At 44.9% G+C, this 19,623-nt stretch overlaps 7 protein-coding genes across 7 annotated transcripts; 1 reads left to right on the plus strand and 6 right to left on the minus strand.

The window, feature by feature from the left end:
• Positions 1-2,881: 2,881 nt before the first annotated feature.
• On the minus strand, positions 2,882-3,150 carry B0J16DRAFT_277165 (uncharacterized protein; the record flags this gene model as incomplete). Its single annotated transcript, XM_046123795.1, has 2 exons — positions 2,882-3,057; positions 3,120-3,150. Coding segments are annotated over 2 exons (207 nt in total), but the record flags the coding sequence as incomplete, so codon positions are not given.
• Positions 3,151-5,527: 2,377 nt separating this feature from the next.
• Positions 5,528-6,538, minus strand: B0J16DRAFT_49440 (uncharacterized protein). The gene is made up of 3 exons (XM_046133937.1): positions 5,977-6,538; positions 5,763-5,906; positions 5,528-5,708 (listed from the first exon to the last, which is right to left on the minus strand). The coding sequence occupies exons 1-3, from the start codon at positions 6,078-6,080 to the stop codon at positions 5,534-5,536; spliced, it is 423 nt and encodes a 140-aa protein (XP_045977224.1). The 5' UTR covers positions 6,081-6,538; the 3' UTR covers positions 5,528-5,533.
• A 3,972-nt stretch (positions 6,539-10,510) lies between these two features.
• On the minus strand, positions 10,511-10,726 carry B0J16DRAFT_277155 (uncharacterized protein; the record flags this gene model as incomplete). Its single annotated transcript, XM_046123794.1, has 1 exon — positions 10,511-10,726. A coding segment is annotated over one exon (216 nt), but the record flags the coding sequence as incomplete, so codon positions are not given.
• Positions 10,727-11,461: 735 nt separating this feature from the next.
• On the minus strand, positions 11,462-13,033 carry B0J16DRAFT_365673 (uncharacterized protein; the record flags this gene model as incomplete). The annotated part of the gene is made up of 2 exons (XM_046130040.1): positions 11,797-13,033; positions 11,462-11,760 (listed from the first exon to the last, which is right to left on the minus strand). The coding sequence occupies exons 1-2, from the start codon at positions 12,824-12,826 to the stop codon at positions 11,462-11,464; spliced, it is 1,329 nt and encodes a 442-aa protein (XP_045977226.1). The 5' UTR covers positions 12,827-13,033.
• Positions 13,034-13,417: 384 nt separating this feature from the next.
• Positions 13,418-14,484, plus strand: B0J16DRAFT_351799 (HSP20-like chaperone). The gene has a single exon (XM_046129230.1). The coding sequence runs from the start codon at positions 13,579-13,581 to the stop codon at positions 14,251-14,253; it is 675 nt and encodes a 224-aa protein (XP_045977227.1). The 5' UTR covers positions 13,418-13,578; the 3' UTR covers positions 14,254-14,484.
• Positions 14,485-16,895: 2,411 nt separating this feature from the next.
• B0J16DRAFT_351801 (voltage-dependent anion channel) lies at positions 16,896-18,449 on the minus strand. Its single transcript, XM_046129231.1, has one exon. It carries the CDS (start codon positions 18,104-18,106, stop codon positions 17,018-17,020), a length of 1,089 nt encoding a protein of 362 aa, XP_045977228.1. The 5' UTR covers positions 18,107-18,449; the 3' UTR covers positions 16,896-17,017.
• Positions 18,450-18,910: 461 nt separating this feature from the next.
• B0J16DRAFT_351802 (uncharacterized protein) lies at positions 18,911-19,414 on the minus strand. Its single transcript, XM_046129232.1, has one exon. The coding sequence runs from the start codon at positions 19,173-19,175 to the stop codon at positions 18,924-18,926; it is 252 nt and encodes an 83-aa protein (XP_045977229.1). The 5' UTR covers positions 19,176-19,414; the 3' UTR covers positions 18,911-18,923.
• Between the last annotated feature and the right edge of the window lie 209 nt (positions 19,415-19,623).

Below are 19,623 nucleotides of genomic sequence, written 5' to 3' on the forward strand. Positions count from 1 at the left end.
CTGTAACCTTTATTTGTAGGAAAATTGTAGTATTATACGAATAGTATAAGATGAAGGTTATGGAGGTCCTCTAGAGCTCTCCTGGCCTAATTTACGTCTCTTTTAATGGCTAGAGGTTTGGAAATTGGCATATGTTATATGGAATTATGTACTTCTTCTAAGATAAGAAAAACAAGCCCTGCAAAATCATCCTTGGAGTACCTAAGGTCTCTACTTGCTATTCTAGTACAAATATTGCAGCAGAAGTCCTTGAGATTATTGATTTATATGGTATAAAGAATAAGATTAGGTATTTTACGCTTAATAACGCTGAAAATAATAATTTAGCAATGGCTGTAATTAGAGGAGAGTTGGGCTTTAATGGATGCAAGTGCAGAGGTTAATGCTTTAGCTACATACTTAACCTCTCTGCTAAAGTATTGCTTTTTGGCTTTAATCTAGAGGCATTTGAGAATTAGCTTTCCGGCGCAGCAGCGTTATCTGAAACTGAATACAATCTTTAGAGGAGGAGAGGGCTAGTTGGGAAGCTCTACAACCTTATTGTTAACATTAATAGATCTAATGTGCTGAGTTACCTTCTTTGAGGTGTTTAGTAGGCTGATATAGACTAATCTATTGATCTGAGAGTTTGAGTAAGGAAGCCTCTAAACATTGTTGTTAATAATGATACTAGATAGCTATCCTAGCTCTATATAATCTGCTGTGCAATTAAACTCTGTCCTTACCTTAATGTAATGATTCTTAAATACAAATAGGCTTAGGAGCAGGACAATAGGTTAAAAAGGATGGGCCTAATGAGGAGGTTAGCTATTTAACTGCAAATTTGCCTATCTGAAAATCAGCTTTTAAATAAGGATTAGGATATCCTTAAATACCTTACTATAATTCTTAGATTCTATAAGGTTACCGTTAAAACCCTTAAGGGAGATAGTATTTAACGTAAACGGAAAAGAGGGTAGGTTAGCTTATATAGAAATATCTGGGATATTATCTAAGGCTTTAAATTCCTAATAGTAAAACTAGAGGAGTATAAAGCATTTGCAGCGGATTATCCTAATCCTAAATACTTTAGGATTAATATTAACCTAAGGTAGCAGAAGCTTAATAAGTACTATATAATTCTTAATAAGATACTAATATATTACGTAGTATTAGCTCTCTACCCTGCATATTAATAGGGTTAGTTTAAAGAACACTAGGGAAAATATCTAGATTAGATTATAACTGCAAAAGAGATGGTTTAGGAGGTATAGGAGACTAAATATTGCAACCTTAAGGTAGTATTAAGCCTAGGAAATAAGCCTATTGCTAAACGGCAAAGGAAGTACCAAAATACCTTTAAGGAATACTACGAACAGTTACAATATAAGCCATTAAGCCGGTTATTAACGCCTACAACTACGCTAGCAAGGATAAGGTCTTCTGCGACTCCTAAGTTCCTAAGGGACAAGTATAAGGCGTAGCAATAAAGCTAGGTTCCAACAGATACCAATATTCGGGACCCTATTGCATATTGGTAGGATAACCGAGCTTAATATCCCTACCTCTCTTAAATGGCTCTTAATTTCCTTACAATCTAGCCGATGTTAGCTAAGTACAAGAGGCTCTTTTCTGCCGCAGGTCGATTGGTAACTCCCCTGCGCAGCTGCCTTAAAGTTAACATAATCGGGATGTATCTAGTGCTGCGTTCGTAGATATAAGCCAAGATAATTAACGACCTAGATCCTCTGTTTATTCCTATGCAAATTAAGGTCAAGAGCAGCGCCAGAAGCAAGGCAGGTGCAAGAGAGTTAATGGCGTTATTTCTTGGCTGAGTAAGAGAGCTAGCAGAAGAGGAGAAAGAGTAGGAATAGTTAGTGGGGCATGTTGCGAATATCTTGTGAATTAGGCCAACTGGGACGGGATAAGAGCACAAACGAGGTTAAGTGCGACTTAGGTAAAATAACTGTTTATAAGGAGAGAAAGAGATTCCTAATGAGAACTCTGACTTAAGCTATTTATATAATATTTATAAAGTAAGAATATTTATAAAGTATGAAAGTCACATGATCGCTCCCTCCCACCAACTTAACGTTAATCTATTCAACGAAGGCGTTTAATTGATCAACTTAACGAGAGGTTGGCGATTACTAAGCCAATTCACTTAATATAGGTCGTCCGTTGAGTTGGTTGAGTTGTTTGGGTCTCTGACTGCGGGTGCTGTTCACAAGGAGGTCAAACTGCGACGGAGTCCCAAGGGAACGGAGCCTGTCTCTGGTCGCTCTGCCAGCGCATTGAAGTTGATTTGATTCGATATTTGGGTTAGAAAGTCTGGGATTCAGTAGGAAATGAATCACGAGGCATACGTAGGGTGATGCAGTAGATTGCAATAATAAATATTGGTTGTACGTCCATACAGCGTCATTCCTTACCCGAGCGAGAGAGCTGGTAGAAAAGGAGAACGGCTGTGAATAGCTTGTTGAACATATTGCAAATGTCTCGTCAATTAGGTCAACTCAATGTCAATCCATTCAGCGAAAGCGTTCAGGTGATCAACTCAATGAGAGATCGACGATTACCTACTAAGCCAATTTACTCAATACGCTCGCCCAGTGCTGGCTGTCTGATGGATGGACGTACATTGGCTGCTAATGATGGGTTACGCACCGAATGGTTGGATACGGCAATGACTTTCACCACTGATCGGTCGCCACTTCGTCCAGATTTCGGAGGGTTATTAATGTTACTTCTTTGATGACTCGATGATCCCATGTTCATACTTGCACTAATACCTTCAGATACTTAGCGATCCAAACGTAAATCTTTCCACTATACCCATTTTAACTAAATATCCCTTTTAACGATTTGAGGGCAAAGGGCCTTCGCTTCCTTTTATGTGTCGTTAATTGCTCCCGTGAACCATTGACCGGGACGTGCTAGGTACGTGTAATAGGACAGCAAGGGGGTAGTACCGGCCACCAGCCTTGATGCGCTGGTTGCAGGTGCACCGTTGATCCTCAGGGACGCTGCTCATTACCAACAAGATGTGCCTGCCGCAACCGCTCCAGGTCTGTTTCTCTTGCAGGCTGTAAACACTGGTTCTTCTTTCCAGGCTCGGTTGCAACGAAAACGTGACTTACGACAATTCTGGCAAGTTATCCCCATGCACACCTTAGGAGGCTGGTGTGAGGCGATTGAGTGTCTAGGCTTATATAGAGACTGTAAATGTTGACCCGGTGTCAACTCCAATTTTTCTCGGGCAGAGTCCGTGTGTATTGAAGGGATGATACAGAGTTGACCCAGAATTTAGATGGTTATAAATAGGCGATAGTTAAGTTAAGCACATTTAGTAGTGCCAGCTTGGGACGTTGAAGTGTCCCAGCGTGTATTATTCGCTCCTATTCCTGTTCGCAGGGTCTTTAGTGGCCTGGACTGCAACATCAAGGGTTGTACCGGGATCGTAGCGTTTTGCAAACTGTGATCCTCTACGACTGAACATCGACTTGAACAACGGCATATTGAAGGCCCACTCTCTTGTAGGTCAATATTTGAATGCAGCAACAAACCCTGGAAACTCTTCTCAATCCTCGGCAGGAATTTCTTACTGAAGCAACCTGAGAAGTTGTCGAGAATTACTTTCCCATTGCCTCCTGGTCATTAATCACTCAGCTATACATAAAATAAAGCTTTTTACTCGAGAGTCAGGGGTGTCCGCAAGCGTGGTAGGAAACAGCTGGGACATTCAAGTGGCATCCTTCGGATGTGGAGAAATGGGAGGACAGGCAGTATACAGTACCGTAGACCACCGGAATACGCGCTACATGTCATCATAGAACCTGCCTCTTCCAGCCCGAAGGTCCGTACCAAAGGCAGTCAACAGCTTGACTCAGCCAACCAACTATCCTACTCTGAGCAAGTATGGTACCAAAACATTCACAGTTGCGGGTCAACCGCCGCACTCGTCAATCAAGTAAAACTCCGCAGATTGACCCTTCCCGTCAACATCACAGGTATGCATTCTGAGTTAAGTTGCATACAGAGCTGAGATAAGCAAGGTCGCACGCTGCAAGGTCGCACGCTGGAAGGCCGGCCAATACTCTCTCAAGCCTTATTCACTGCCTCGCGCAATCTATCCTATGGTATCCTCTCTGGAAAATGTTCAGCGACATAGTCCCTCATCCAGTTCCAAACTATCACGATAAGGTTCAAATCGGCGAAAAAAGAGGCCATTTAGAAAAGCTCGACTCTTCTCTCTTCCATCTCTTCGAGGGTCACTGCGGTGGCATAGCTAGAGGTGTTAACTTACATAAATTGATGCTCCAAATACCAATGGAGACGTGGCTAGCCATTAATAATGTGCATGGTGTGTTGTATATAGGTATCTTGATTGATAGATCCCCAATCCTTCTCCTAGAAGATACCGGGGTGCTTGCCGGCAGCCCTGCAAAGCACCCAAGGAACCCGGTCTCCCTTGCACTGTTCACGTTCAATGATGCCGGTTGGATCGACCTCTTGGCCAGGCCTTCGCGTTACCCATGTTTGTGGGCCTTCCAGCTGTAGCCCAGGTCTCGTCAGACCATAAGATAGACTTCCATTGATGAATGGACCAGCCGATGTGACTCTTAGCGTGTGACCTGTGGCTCACAGCACGCGTATATCTGTTAAAGCCAGCGCGGCTGAGGCATAGCGGATAGCGTACCCAGAGCGGTCGTAACCGAGGGCTTGAAAGATCCTTCGATGGGAAATACGGCAACCGGCCTTCGAGGCTCGTACGAATTTGATTAGTTCTTCGACCTAGGCTTCGTTAGTCCGTTAGCAAAGAAGGATAGGAGGGTAGGTCGTGTCCGTTAGCAAGCAAGGCCGACCAGGCCGGCGTCTAGGCGTAGTGGAAGGAACAGTTACAACCTGCTGAACCTGCCTGTAGGTTATCCCTAGTCGCCGGGCTATGTCATTATAGTTGAAACGGGTGGTAAGAAGCATGCGGCGTGGGAGGCGATGGTCGTGGGTGAGCTGCCGCGTCCCTTGAGCAAACAAGCTTTGAAATATGGTCTTGACGATGAAAACCAGATACACCTGTTCTGAAATGGCCACACCAGGGGATTGGTATGTGGAGGCAAGGGTGCAACACAGAGGTTGTCAATCTGAAATGGAAGCTTTTGTGATTCTCACTCCTTCCTGGTTGAACTCGTTGATACGCACACTATGACTCCCATACTTAACGCCCTAATTAAAAACGCATCCTGGACAATGATATAACCATGATAACAATATAAGCTTCAGCTTATAGTCTTGGATTTAGGTTACTTCCTGTGATTGACAGAATTATAGCACTGGTAAGTAAAACTCATGCCCTACGTACCATTGCCCTCATATACAAAATAATAATGAAATATACGTGGCTCGCGTATGGGAGGAAGCGAATTGCAAAAGGAAAACCTCCTGTCGAGTATTTTGCAAGCTTTGCACGACCCCTCAAATATTCGATTTCCCTCCATCTCTCGAGCATTAGAAGCCCAACACCTTCATACGTCGTACCTCGCTGATGGCACCTCGCTTAATAAACGTCTTCAGGATCACTGCGCCTGTCTGGAATGAATAATGATTTGCATAATGGGCAGTCGACATGGTGTCTCTGGAACCAGGAGTCGATGCAACCCGTATGGAATACATGTTTACATCCCAATCGTCGGACATTGTCCTGGTCCCTAAGAACTTCGATGCATATTGCACTATACTGATATCAGTACAGGTAGGAAAACCTCTCATTTCAACTTAGAACTTACCAGACTTCAACTGAACTAGGCTGCGTTAAAGTCCAGGTTGCCTGTTTTTTTAACCCTTTCACTGTCTCGTATTTTTGTGATGGGTTTGCGTTGTTGAGCATCTGTAGATGGACTGTACCGGTATATCGTGATTTTACGATAAAGCTAGCTTCATTAGCATGGACGTGGACCGCAAAGCTTCGAAGGAAGTGCGTACAAAATAATGACTACCAACAATAGACCGATGGTGCCGCCCATTACCCCAAGGAATGGTATAGGCGCACTCGAGGTGGAGGCATTGCTCTGACTGGTTGAGTTACCTGGAGGAATGTAAGGCATCAATCGTCTTTCGATATTGACTTTCTGTCGAAATCCTAGTAATGCTCAGTATAATATGATGAGATATAAAGGCCACATTTCGCGTGTTCTCTTGTTGTATCCAAGGGACCTGTTACGGTGTCTATCAATGTTTTCTCGAGCATATGATCGTAAGTTTCCGCCATAAACATCGCACCACGGCGAGCTGAGCCACATCACAAACAAGTCACTGATCATAATGGAACCATGGCTCAGGCACTTGTTGACGGCTTTTTCATTGCTTATCGAGTGAGAGTGTAGGTAGTTGTTCGTCGAAATACGGGGTGGTCTGATACATTTTTCTAACCTCTCTTGCCGCTTTTCCCCGACATCACGGTTTTGGTGCACATCCGTACTAATGTTCAAATAGAGTTCTCTAGCTTGGCCACATCACCTGAGGCGAGGTCAGGTGCTTAATCATACGTGCAACATGCGGGATCAATCCAGGCTCGGAGGAGCCTAGTGGCAGCCACTATGAGTCCGATGACGCGATGACAGTTATCATGACCGCCACCATAGCGTCTAGAGATGCGACCGCAGATGAATGAAATTTAACAGACAGATTACTTGGGTAGGGCCTAGAGATCGGCCCCCCGTGCTTTCGTTACTACCTTCGGTATCCGTGCCTCAAGCACGGGGGGTGCACTGACAGGGAAAAGGGGCTGCTGACAGGGAAAAGGGGCTGCTGACAGGGAAAAAATTTAGGTACCTCAATTTGGCTGCAAAATCCGCCAAATTTTTGTAGCTTCTTTATATGCATGTCCCCGTTTCCTACACCTATGATGCCTACAATTATTTATCTACCGCAACACCACAGCCTCTATTGATATCACCACCTCAACAACAAATATTAAATCAATCACAACTATTGCAATAGTACTTCAATTAAGAAAAGAAATATGACATCTGAAAGCTCAGAGCTTGCTCCATCAGCACAACAAATATATATCAATCCTGAGACTGGTTTACCACGAATTTCCCGCTTCACGGACTATAATATTGAAGAACGCACCATCGCAGCAAAGGCATTATATCTAGAGGGCTTTTATCCCTCTATGAGAGCCGCTGCACAAGCATGGAAAGTCAACTATAAGAGACTACGCAGTAGGATCAACGGCCATCATCCTGTAAGAGATAACGGCGGCAACAGGACGTTATTCAGCAAGGAAGAAGAGAAAGCTATACTCGCCTGGTGTTGGAGGAGAGTAACACAGGGGCATCACATACAACAACGCACACTTCGTCAGTATGCGAATTCCCTGCTTAAGGCTACACATCGTGAGCCTCGTGCCTCAAGATTCTGGGCTCGCCGCTTCCTCAGGCGGTATCGTGAAGTCTTTCATAGGAGAAAGAGCCGTACTCTCGCTGCAAATCGCAAAGCTATGGCAGACCAAGCCAATATCGAAGAGTGGTTTGCAAAATGGACAGAATTTGTCAAGGGAAACGACATCAACTTCGATAATGTCTGGAATTTCGACGAGACCGGCTTTATAATAGGATATCTAATGAACGGTATTATGATATGGACTTTCCTCGATATCGACTCCCCTCTGTTAACTGATGCACATACGACTATTAGTATGACTATCGTGGAGTCAATATCTGCAACAGGAGGAATCATAGCCCCGTTTGTCATCATGCCCGGCGTACAGATTCCCTCCCGTTGGGTGGATAATGACCTAGACGAGCAGGCTACGATAGTCACAACACCAAAAGGCTATATCGACAATATCACGGCACAGGACTTCTTTGACCATTTTGAGAGACTTACCCGGCCTCAAAATACATCAGATCTTCGAGTTATTCTTTATGATGGATGTGAAAGTCATTTCACCAAAGAGCTTTATCAGAAAGCTCTAGATGCGAATATTATCTTATATCCCTTCCCTCCTCATCTGACACATATACTTCAGCCGTTAGATGTTGGATTATTCAGTACATATAAGCATTGGCATCAGGAAGCCTTACTCAGGGAAATCGCTGACGGTGCTACGGACTTCAATAAAGCTGACTTTATGTTTCATTTACAGGAGATTCGCCGCAAAGCTACTAAGAAAAGTACTATCATCTCATCGTGGGCGAAATCCGGCATCTATCCTCTTGATCCCTCCGTTGTTATCAACAAAATGGTCAACCCTCTTTCATCCCTATCTTTGGAGGTTGCTGAACGTGATCTTCCCGGCTTTATCACACCTGGGTTATCTTCCAACCACAGCAGTGACTTTCGCAATGATTCAAATGAAGAGGAAGTTGGTGAATCATCACGAGATATACATCAAAATACTCATCGCAACGAGGGGATTCCAATGATGCCCTCCACGCCTCCAACGGTTATCTGGAACAATGTCAGCACACCTCAGCTTAATCTACGGCAAATCAAGCAATACGAAGGTTATGTGGCCCTTCGTATTGAATCTTCAATATCCTCAGGCGTGCCTCTGACCCCAAGTGTGTTACATGTTAACGAAAAAGTGCGAAAAGCACACACAACCCTTGCCTTAAACGGTATCACAGCTACTCAGGAGATGCGCCGTTTGAAGGAGAAGAGCCTACGACGTTCAGAACGGGACGAAGGAACTATTATCATAGCAAATTACGGGCCAATTACAGTTTATAATGCCAGACTTCGTGTCGCAAAGGATCAACATAATAGACGGGCAAATCAGGATGCAGAGCTTCGTCGTTATTATGCCGAGGAGGTCAGAGACGAGGCTGTATATCTACGGCGGTGGCTTTTCTCTGTAAGGAAGCTACTACGGTCATCTTTGAAGGAATATCATCCTATTGAACAACATAGGAGTCAACCTTCATACTCACAGGAAGTGAGGCCATTCACAGTCAGTGAATTCTTCATCAAGACTCAATCCGAGCTTTGTATCAAGTCTACAGAGCTTCTAGCTACAAGATATTGTGCTCACCGTGAGATGCACGCAAAGATGAAAGAATCCAAGCTATTGGCCAAGCAAGCAAGAGATGCACAGCAAGAACATATACCTAAGATCTTCCCTTTTTACTGGAATCCTCCATTCCTTCTTCCTTTTGACTATAATATTAATATAGTCAAAGATGCAGTCGATTTGATAGCCTCACCTTCGAGAAAACAGCGTGGAAAGCAGAAAGCGTTGTCTGTTGATGATGATGAATTGGATATCGATGAAAGTGAAGATGATGAAGAGATTGAAGAAGAAGAAGAAGAAGAAGAAGAAGAAGAAGAAGAAGAAGAAGAAGAAGAAGAAGAAGAAGAAGAAGAAGAAGAAGAAGAAGAAGAAGAAGAAGAAGAAGAAGAAGAAGAAGAAGAAGAAGAAGAAGAAGAAGAAGAAGAAGAAGAAGAAGATGATGATGATATATCAGTTAAAGATACTATTGAAGTTAGGTAGGATGTCTTAGTTGTTGCGAAAAAGAATGAATAACATACCTGATTTTGATGATATATTATGGTGTTGTGGTTATGATGCATTTGTCCCGTAGATGCAGATGGAGGGGTTAGTCCGGTCTGAATTATGTTACTAACCGAGGGAAAGTCGGTACCTTCATTTGGCGGGTTTTGCAGCCAAATTGAGGTACCCCAATTTTCCCTGTCAGCAGACCCTTTTCCCAGTCAATGAACCCCCCGTGCTTAGGCACGGAGCTTGCGGAGTGATACCACAAGCTAAGGGGGGCCGGTCTCTAGGCCCTACCCAAGTAGTCCAGATCAACGGGTGGACCTGGGGGAAATCTGTGACGGCCGCGGAACCAATCCTGGAGAGATTACGCTCGCTACAGACAAAGACCGGATCTCAGCACTGACTGGCAGGAAAGAGAGGCCCCCACGACACCGAGGTGGCCGTCGGTGCGAAGCCTGTGGGCCTTCCACCTTAGCCTGCGGCTTAGGGCTAACTTCTGGACTGCTATGGGTAAAAGAACATCACATGCCTGTGGGAGTCACTTTCACCTGCGGCTAGCAGTTCGTTCGAACTTGGCGGAGAGACAGCATCGGAAAGGAAAGTACAGTGATCATCTTTAGCCAATCTGCCAGCCAAAACCCGCGGAGATTAATCTGACGCGCACGTTCGAATATCAGAATCACCTGCGGCAGTCGCAGGCACTAGATATACTACGAATTCTTTTATTGGCTTATTAAGTAATTGAATCCTATGCGGGGGGGTTGGATTTGGCTGTGTGTCTGTTGGATAATACCTTTTTCTACTAACTAGTCCTCCCGTATTTAAGGAAGTAGGTGGGTTGGGATATAACAGCCTCGTAGAAGATCCTCATGCCGTATCTCATAATACTTTTCTCTTTTCGAGTAATTTCAACATACAAATAAAAGTATTAGAGCATCTAGGTCGCGTTAAGCCGTTAACACGGAAAAGAACAAGCGACTAATATAAAAAAGGGGAGGACTAGCTTTTGTGAATACTTCTGTAAATAATCTACATCTTGTGCTTGATCTTCTGGTTGTACTTCCAAACAAGATAAACGGTTGCCTTCCCATTGTCGTCCTCCTCGCAAGCGCCAGTCGTCTCATTCTTATCCTCCCACGACCCTGAAGGAGGACTCCGCTGCTTTATAGTTACAGATAAAGATTCATCAGTAACATGCGTCTTGCTTTGTCGTAAACGCTTAGGCATAGTGCCGGAGGTGCCATTCCTCCCCCATCTTCAATTTGTAATTTTGACAGTTCCATATTGTTTCTCGACGATGTTGCCTCTTCCACTAATCTTACCAAATTGATAGTTATATATATCATTGTCCGATTTCCCTAAGAAAGAGCGCTGGCTAAGAGTTTATGGGACGACGCAATGGCCAAGGACGTACTTGAAAGTGCCCTCGTGTTCTTACGTCAAGATTTGCTTCCTTCTTTGCCCTTCCCACTTAAACTGAAGCATTAGATTACTCTGAATAACGTTAGTCATAGACGTGGCTAAGCTTTACGTAGTATACTTATATCTTGGTCTGTGGTATGGTCCTTGGTCGTCTCTACAATGATACTGACATTCGGGGGTCTTAATTAGCACCTTGGAACAAAAGTCAACTTCTCAGGTTGAACGCGAAGATTTGGGATAAGGCTAGATGCATTAATCCTAAATATGTCATCAGTGCGTTTCCAATTCACCTGACAAATTCCTAAGCAGCTGGGTTTTCGATCCTGTATTCTATCTGCTTACGAGCATTTCCGGTGAGAATAGTACATTTTAAAGTTGCAATCTTTACTTAGACTGGAAGGAAGTGTACCAACGGTTATTAAGCATGGCTAACAGGAGTTATATATTTGACACGGCCAGAACTATGACATGTTCAATGGCCACTGCACTGTAACATACATTCAATCAAAGATTTCAATCGCGGAAAAGAAGAACCGCTTAAAACCTAACCCTACACAATCATGCGCCATCTTCCGCGCGTCTGAACCTCCTCCACTCCGGGATCCAAGGATTGTCGATCAGTGTTCGTGGTGAGATATAGTAAGTGATAGAAGTCCTAACACTATCGCCTTCTCGGTCCAGCCTTTCAGTAGCGGATGCGGAAGGAAAACCAATCCTAGACTTTCCGCCACCGGCAAAAAAAATCATTTTCTCGCGATGAGGCCTCTCATATATAGTCTCATATAAAGTGTCAAAGTGTATCTTCGTCATACTTGCAACCCTACTGGTACAGTAATCGAAGATTGACCGATATGTTCCTGTACACAGTATCACCTTCTCCAAGGATAACTCACGGACTCGTGTCCGCTGGATAAATTCAAGCAGGTCCGTCTCTTCTGCAGAAATCCCAGAAAGCTTACAACGCTTCAGGATAGGTAGCCTATCCAGCTCGACTACGCGCTGTAGTATCCTTTCGTAGTAGAAATAATCAGCCAAGTCCGAATAACCCCTTAGGTTCCGAAAATAATCTATTTCCAGATTTCCGAGTTGGTTACACAGCCGGAGGAGTCTTGAAAGACCGACAAAGTCGTTTTCATCTTCAGCTTCTGCTTGGACCTCGGCCACATCCTTCTTGGAGGATCGCCCCACGCCATGCTTGTTCTCATGTATAGCTCTGCATAACGTGAAAATCCGAGTGGAAAGGCTTATGGATAATGACCTGAGGGTCGCAAAAGATTTGGAAAAACCGGAGTCATTCCAGTCGATCGCATTGATTTGATCGCAGGCCAGGCTAGGACGCTGCATATCCGGTTGGTTGAAGATGTTGAGACTGTCGATTCGCAAGTTGCTCGCAGCTAATGCATACAAAGCTGTATCAAACGTGTACATTGTGCATAGCCACATACTCTTCTGCAAGGAGACTAAGGGTCCTGCATCAGCAGGTAAAATCGTTTCTTCGCTGTTACGGACAATGGCTACTCGTAGTGTAAGCAACCGAAGACTTCTGTTCTTGCTGTATTTTACAAGCCCATTGAATGCTTGGCTAAGTAGATTGACTTCCTGTGTCCTACTTATTTCCTCTTTTTGCCAATCTTTTTGCCTCCACGGTTTCCGGTTTTCGTATTCCTTGACGATACCTTCGAGGTACAATTCCTGGATTAGAGATCGAAGACCCCCAGCTTGAGTACCTTGAGCGAATGTTCGTAGAGCATCAACCGTGACGTTGATATGTTTCGAACGAAAGAATGTCCTGAAACGATACTGAGAGGACTTCAAGGCAAGTGATTTGCAGCTAAGGCGAAGATTGCAAATATCGTCCAGGTCTAGCAGCTGAACAAAGCATTCGACAACGGTTTCTGGACAGCTTTCTAGATCTAAAGGCATGTTGTATATAAGAGTAAACAAGGATATGTGAGAACGAGGCGGTTTGGCCCTCTTTGGTCTTCGAGATGGGCATGTGGAGTCAAATGAAAAGAGACAACATGCCCAGGATTAGGTGCACCAAGCTGGCAAAATGGCACAGTCTCGACGCTTAGTAGATATGGTTCAAGAATAGCTACAACGAAATAGTAGTGGACCAGATAGCTACCATCTCACCTAGCTGTTGGTGTTACTTGACTGGATCGTGTGACTAGTCCGCAGAGAACAATCACCTAATGCCCTTTAGACAACCCCTTTACCTCGACCCACTGCTAGCCATGCGATAGTTTACGCCACTGGGCCTAAGACCTGGAATGGCGTGATGGCAATTGCGGGGTAAGACCGCGGTCAGACGGAGAAGCTGTGTGTAGGTGTCAACTAAGTCGTCTTGGATCAGATCACAGATAGTTAAGTCGATGAGAAAACACGTCATTATTACAGTGCCAAAAATGCTGTCTAGAAGTCAGATCATTTACATGATCCTACGGTTCATACTTGGGGCATTCCTAGCGCTGCATCTGGAGGCAACCATCACTTCAAAACATAGCATTAGATCATGTCGAATCATGTTGAGCTTACAACACATTGACGATGAGCAAATCCTTTCTGTAGTCATGGAGCGTCCGCTCTAGCTAGGCATAAAGACTCTGCCTCCTCTAATGCTATAGACACCCTTTGCAGTTAGCTTTCAGAACAACGAGCTATAAAAGAGTTCCATGTATCCCTGCAGACCACTACTTTCTCAACAAGCGCGCAAAACTGCAGGCGGTCTACTCATCAACAAGCGCATCTTTCCATATTTCATTGTCAACAAAGTACGCACGATGGCGCTTTTCCCTCGCAGCCTCTATAGTTCTGATTCCTCCTTTCACCCGCTCTTTCGACTTCTCGACGATTACGACACATACTCCCGAAGAGATCAGAATACTCATAACACAGGAATGATCCACTGGCAACCCAAGTTTGATATCTGTGAGACACCTCGTGCTTACGAACTCCATGGCGAGCTTCCTGGTATGAACAAGAAGGAGGTGCACATCGAGTTTACTGAGCCGCAGACACTGGTCGTCCGTGGAAAGTCCGAGCGAACCTATACCTCAGGGAATCCTCCTGCAGGTTTTATCGAAGGCCCATCTGTGCAAGGAGCTATTAAAGGGGATGATGAAGAGCACAGTAAATCGCAGACTCAACAGCCAGAAAAGGGGGACAAACATGACGACAAGACGAAGTATTGGCTTGCTGAACGTAGAGTCGGCGAGTTTTCCCGCACCTTCAGCTTCCCGTCTCATGTGGATCAGGATAGTGTCAACGCTAGCTTTCAAGACGGGATACTGAGTATTATTGTACCGAAGATCAAGAAGCATGAGTCCCGCCGCGTCCATATTGATTAAACCGATCTACGACTGCAACAATATACGGGCACCGTGGTTTAGGTTTCGCTGAGTGTATCATACCTCATCGCTTTTATTTGTGTCGGATGTTTCTTCTGGAGATCTATGGCATGTTTCGGTCCCTACTCCTCTAGTCTGTTCATAATACACGCTCTCTGCAAGTTTCATATTAAGAAATACAAGGTGGCCTTATTCAACGCCGCCTCTGATACTCACAAGATCATATGTGACCCTTTGACTGATTACGTGCTTCTTACGGTCCGAGTAGTGCTGCGGTGACTTTGTCAGATCACGTTGTTGTGGTTGTACGATCATAAGGAAATTCTGGAATGTTCGGCAGAGCCAGTGTGGGCTGATTATGTTCGCATCGACATCTATAGTATCTCGGCTTTCGAACGTAGGCTAATAAAATATTAAAATAGATGTTGACCTATATCTCGAGAGGTCCACAAAGTGTTTAGCGATATGAAATCCTGATAGCCATAATAAATCAAATATGAAGTCTGTATTTCAACTATTAGTACAAGTTAAGTAATCCATAAGCGAGCGCCGCACTTTCCAGCACTGCTCAGCAATTATCCTCAATTACACCGCCATTGCACTAATAATCAACAACAATTACATCGGAAATAGATAATGCCGATAATTCAGCAGTCTCTGGGCAAGTTTACGCATTATGCCCAGCTTTACCGCAAGTGCTACAGCGCCGCGACTTTGAACGGGCACTTCCCGCATAACTACTATTATATTGCCTTTCCTGGGGTGTTTTCTCATCTGCAGCCCTTTTAGCCAGTAAATCCTATACGTCTTGCACAGTAAGTAATCCTCCTAGTCTTACGCATGCTCTTTTAGCTCTCTGGCGTTTGCTAAGGGCTTCGTTAGCCTTACGAAGGGAGAAGACCTCCGCTTTTACGAGGGCTACCTAATGCATTATTGCTTTTGTGCCTTTTGCAAACTGATTAACTGCATTAATTATTAACGTTGGGGAGCTATTTTGGTGATTGGATATACAAGTCTTGATTAGTTCTGACTGCAAGTTGGCTTCTAAAGGGTTCTAGGGCGTCTTGGGGATCCAAGGGTTAGCTGGAGGTTGAAGGGGGTAGGGTAGGTATTGGAGTCCGTATTTGTATATTTAGTTTAGAAAGAACCCTTTCCGGGTCATGCAGCACAAGTTTAACTCCCATAAAGCCTCCCTGTATGTTTTTCTCTGTTATAGAAGTAAAGAAGGCCTTGCAAAATGCGCGAAGGAACTTGACCTTGCTTATGTTTGTAATATGTGCTTGCATTGAATCCTTGATCTGTTAACTATATGCCTTCTTTATTGGCCTAAAATACCTAGCGTCTAGCGGCTGGAGGTAATGAAAGGAATGAGAAGGCATGCAGAGTGTAATAACATTATATTCTTTGCAGTAGAGCTTAAAAACGGTAGAGTGGTAGCTCTTATATCTATTAAAGATCAACAGCCGATAAGTGTCTTTCGTATAACTTGCTGTATGCTTATTGAAGTACTTAATCTAATCCAGGCATACTTCGTTGGTAGTCTAGCTATTGTCTGTAGTTGTGATTATCTAGTCGGCTGGAAGCTTACTCTCTGTGTACCAGTTGGCTAGGTGGTACTGCGCGACTAGGATGATGAATAGCGGGATGGCCCAACCTTGCGCATTCACGCTTTGGATCACCGTTGCCAACTCTCAATTGCCGGGCTGTGCCAGCTTGGCCTTGCTACGGCTATCTGAGGTAGTGACCACTATGTATGCGAAGATGATACCCATCATAAACCCAGTCTCATCGAAGTTGTATGTGTTCTCATCTAGTATGCCATACTTGGCTTTAACGTTCCATACGAGTGCAAACCACTCAGAAATAACCTTCGGATCTTCGCATTTAGCTCTCTGATAATCAAATTTCCGAGAAAAACGCATACGGAGCTCTGGCCGGCGTCTAACGAAGTTAGAGGCCCAGTTCTTACCAACAGCCGACGCGTCGCGTGTGCGAAGCAGTTGGTTGGCCATATCTTCCACGCCACGTAATCTAGGCGGGAAAGATCGTGTGCACAACTCAATCACACGATGGAGAATGGCCTCTTCTTCTAACTGTGTAAGCTTCCTCGAATTGGGTATAGTATCGTGTTGTGCAGCAGAGCCATTGCGTCGTTGGCGAATGGTTCGATCCGACACCCCGTAGATCTTCGCTGCGGCCCGTATGCTTAGATTCTGGTCTTTCTGAATAGCTTTGAGAGCTAGATTCACCCTGGCTAGATCATCACCTGGCGATCTGCTTTTTGAATCATCTAGCTTCGTCGCTATTTCCGCACCACTCATCGAGAGAAAACCAAACTTATAGGTGCTAGAGCGCTTTACTGATATCAATCGTGCTAATTGCTAGGGCGATATTCTAGCACACTTTGTGTGAATATGAATATGAACACCACGCTAGCGCGCGATAGCACAATACGCAAGTCAAGCTACGCTGCTTAAGAGCTTGCCGTATTTACCTGCCATGCACATGTTGCCATGCCATTGGGCGAAGCCTTTTGAGCCCATGAATCACCACTTGCTACGCTGCCAACCAGCGCTGCGCTCAATTCAAGTTCAAGTAACTTTAATGCAAGAATCCGGCTTTTTAATTGGATAACTTGAGATAATTGAATTGAACTTGATCAAGTTCTCCAATCATATTGCTGCATTTGGCCTTAAAGTTACTTGAACTTGAATTGAGCGCAGCGCTGCTGCCAACAAGCTTTACTCAGCTTCGAGGCCGCAGGTCAGTTTGAATCCTCGTCATGACCAGGCCACACAATCTCGCGTTTATATACAGCTCTTACACAGCGGAAAGCGATGAAAGCCCAAGCGAGGAAAAGGGACAGCGTCATCACCGTGGACATCCATAAAATACCGCCGCTGCTAACTGCATGCCCTACTCGGATAGAGGCGATTGTGAAACCAACATTGGGAAAGACAAAACTCCACCAGCTGAGGTGAAATCGTCGATCAGGCATACCCATAAGGACGGCAGCCATAGCCAAGGTGAAGAACCAAAAACCAAGTCCCCATAAGAATATCGACCCATTGACGGCAGCAATGCGGACACTAGCAGCCAACATTATCGGATCGTCAAGGCCTGCTAAGATTGATACTTCAGAGCTGGACAGATAGGTAAAGATTCTGGGTGTGTCCGAAGTCATGGCTACTAATGCCGCGCACGTAAAGCTTGGAGGGCCTACGGCAATGAACATACCGGGCCGTTGGATCGGAAGTCCGAAGGCCATCAGTCGTGATAAGTAAGTAGAGTACATGAACACTGATATCAGCAGCCCCAAACCTTGAGCTGCTAAACCCGCATAAAGCATTGAGGCGGCTTGATGCACCGGCTGAGCCTTCAAAAAAACACCGGCAAGGGTTCCAGTGAGCATAATGGGAAATATGGGAAGGATCCAGGACGGTGTCATGGAGTTGACGGTGAGGCGGCGATCCTCCCTGACAGTAAATAGGAGATGATACTGGAGGGCGGAGACGATGAACGTGAGGGTCAGATAGGCCCAGAATGCCCCTCCTAGAAATCTCGCCATGCCACTTTTAGCCGACTCGGCCAGGAAAAGCTCTCCGTATAACTGCATATTCGACAGAACGGCCGCAATCGAGAGGAAAAACGTCGAGATGAAAAGGGCCTCTCGTGGATGTGTGAACGCCTTCCCAAAGGTGTGCTGGTGCAATATGAAGCGGAGGATGATTGCAATAGTGATGAAGAAGAATAACAGGAGATCTAGCAGAAAGATAGTAAGGCCAATGATGTCTAAGCCGGTGAACCGATGGGGCGACATGGCCAAGACAACGGCGATGCCGCTCGTGGACATACTGCATGAACAGTTTAGCGGAGCGGAGGCGGATCAACGTCCAGCATTTAGCCCTTGCGAACTTACGTTACGGTGTACCAGGCGAAGGTGAAATGATGAAGTCGTTCGCGGAGAGGCATGCTCGGCTGCAGGTAGGTGGGGATCCTCTCAAGGGGCCGTAGAACATTTGACTCCAGGTCGGATATGACGTGGGGGTGCTCGGTTTGCGTCTCCATTTTGATGATAAAATTGTTCGTCGAAAATCTGAAATTATTGGATACGCGGTACATATATTGAGTGCACGATGGGGTGAATTCAATTGATTATGGAGCAGAAACTCGTGATCTTATTGATTGAAGTCTTGATGATGCCTTGTCCATTTTCTCTCGTCAGAGTGCGGGGGCGTTGGTCGATTCTTGATGCTTTCACAGCCACACGCCACACATATTGTTATAACGAAGGGCAAACTCCCTTCTATCCGTACGCAGGCGCCAATCCAACAGAAATCCCCCGTTTTGTTGTCACGTTGTGTATTTTACATAATGGGGCGTGCGATCGTTATAGCAGTGATACTTCAGTCAAACCCCAGTATAAAGATGTGTATGGGACTTAGAGCGGGGAAACAACTAAACCAAGAACATACACACATCCAATAAGACACATCAGAGAATCAGAGATCGTAACAAATCTGTCACCGTGTGCATTTTGGATAATTGCGTGTGTGACTGTTATAGCGATATCCTTCTAGCTACTCTAGTATGATGTAATGGAAAGATGAAGTCGAATATTGACAGAACGCTTTCATGGATTCTGAAACATAACGTACTTATCCTCCCTCTCACACATTGGCCTCTCGTCCACCTACACTATCTCCCAAAAATAACCCCGTAAGAATCACTGCATCCGATTCATCTAAGAAAATGGAAAATGCAAACGGCCTGTCAAACAACAGAATCTCGAAGTCGATCACTAGACTCCTCGTCTTCGCCATGAGAACGACTGTAGCCGCAGCGGCCTCGGTACCTTCCTCATCAAGCTTCACAACGGCTCTGTGTATGCAAGACTGCACCTGGTTTCTTCCTGGCGCCATCTTTGAGAAATCACCCGCCACGGGGAAGCCGAGCTCTAGCAGCAGAGCCAGGATCGACAGTCTACTGTCGAGGTTGAGCCTATCTTTAGCTTGAAGCCTTGGAGTCCTGATGTGACGGTTGGGTTTTCCAAGGGATAAACTAGTCCGTTCTAAGTTTATGTTGGCAGAGTCGTAGGGCGTTGTACTAAGCGGTTGGCGAAGTGTCACGTTTCTTAATAGTAAATAGAGCGGGTTAGGCGTATTCAGGTAAAGAGGTTTTATTAATAGCTGTTAAGCTAAGTGTACTAATGCTAAATGAATGTATATATATACTTGGGTGATTGTAGGTGATCAGTGAGGTTATCTTAGGATTAGTGCTGATTTAGATGGATTAGTACTGATTGCGTTGGATCAGTGCTGATTGTAAAGGCTTGGCACTGATTGTTGTTGATTGTTCTAAGAATGTGAT

The sequence above is a fragment of the Fusarium flagelliforme genome (assembly GCF_020744385.1).
Source record: "Fusarium flagelliforme strain FIESC 12 MPI-CAGE-AA-0113 chromosome Unknown B0J16scaffold_12, whole genome shotgun sequence".
Classification (NCBI taxonomy): domain Eukaryota; kingdom Fungi; phylum Ascomycota; class Sordariomycetes; order Hypocreales; family Nectriaceae; genus Fusarium; species Fusarium flagelliforme.

Excerpts from the sequence above, each read along its gene's own strand:
- B0J16DRAFT_49440 (XM_046133937.1), bottom strand. The coding sequence starts at position 6,080 with ATGCCTTACATTCCTCCAGGTAACTCAACCAGTCAGAGCAATGCCTCC. Across the intron at positions 5,907-5,976 it reads GGCGGCACCATCGGTCTATT|CTTTATCGTAAAATCACGAT; the intron begins GTTGGTAGTCAT and ends TAATGAAGCTAG. Across the intron at positions 5,709-5,762 it reads CCTAGTTCAGTTGAAGTCTG|TGCAATATGCATCGAAGTTC; the intron begins GTAAGTTCTAAG and ends ATATCAGTATAG.
- B0J16DRAFT_351802 (XM_046129232.1), bottom strand. The coding sequence starts at position 19,175 with ATGGCGCCAGGAAGAAACCAGGTGCAGTCTTGCATACACAGAGCCGTT.
- B0J16DRAFT_351799 (XM_046129230.1), top strand. The coding sequence starts at position 13,579 with ATGTATCCCTGCAGACCACTACTTTCTCAACAAGCGCGCAAAACTGCA.
- B0J16DRAFT_351801 (XM_046129231.1), bottom strand. The coding sequence starts at position 18,106 with ATGTCCACGAGCGGCATCGCCGTTGTCTTGGCCATGTCGCCCCATCGG.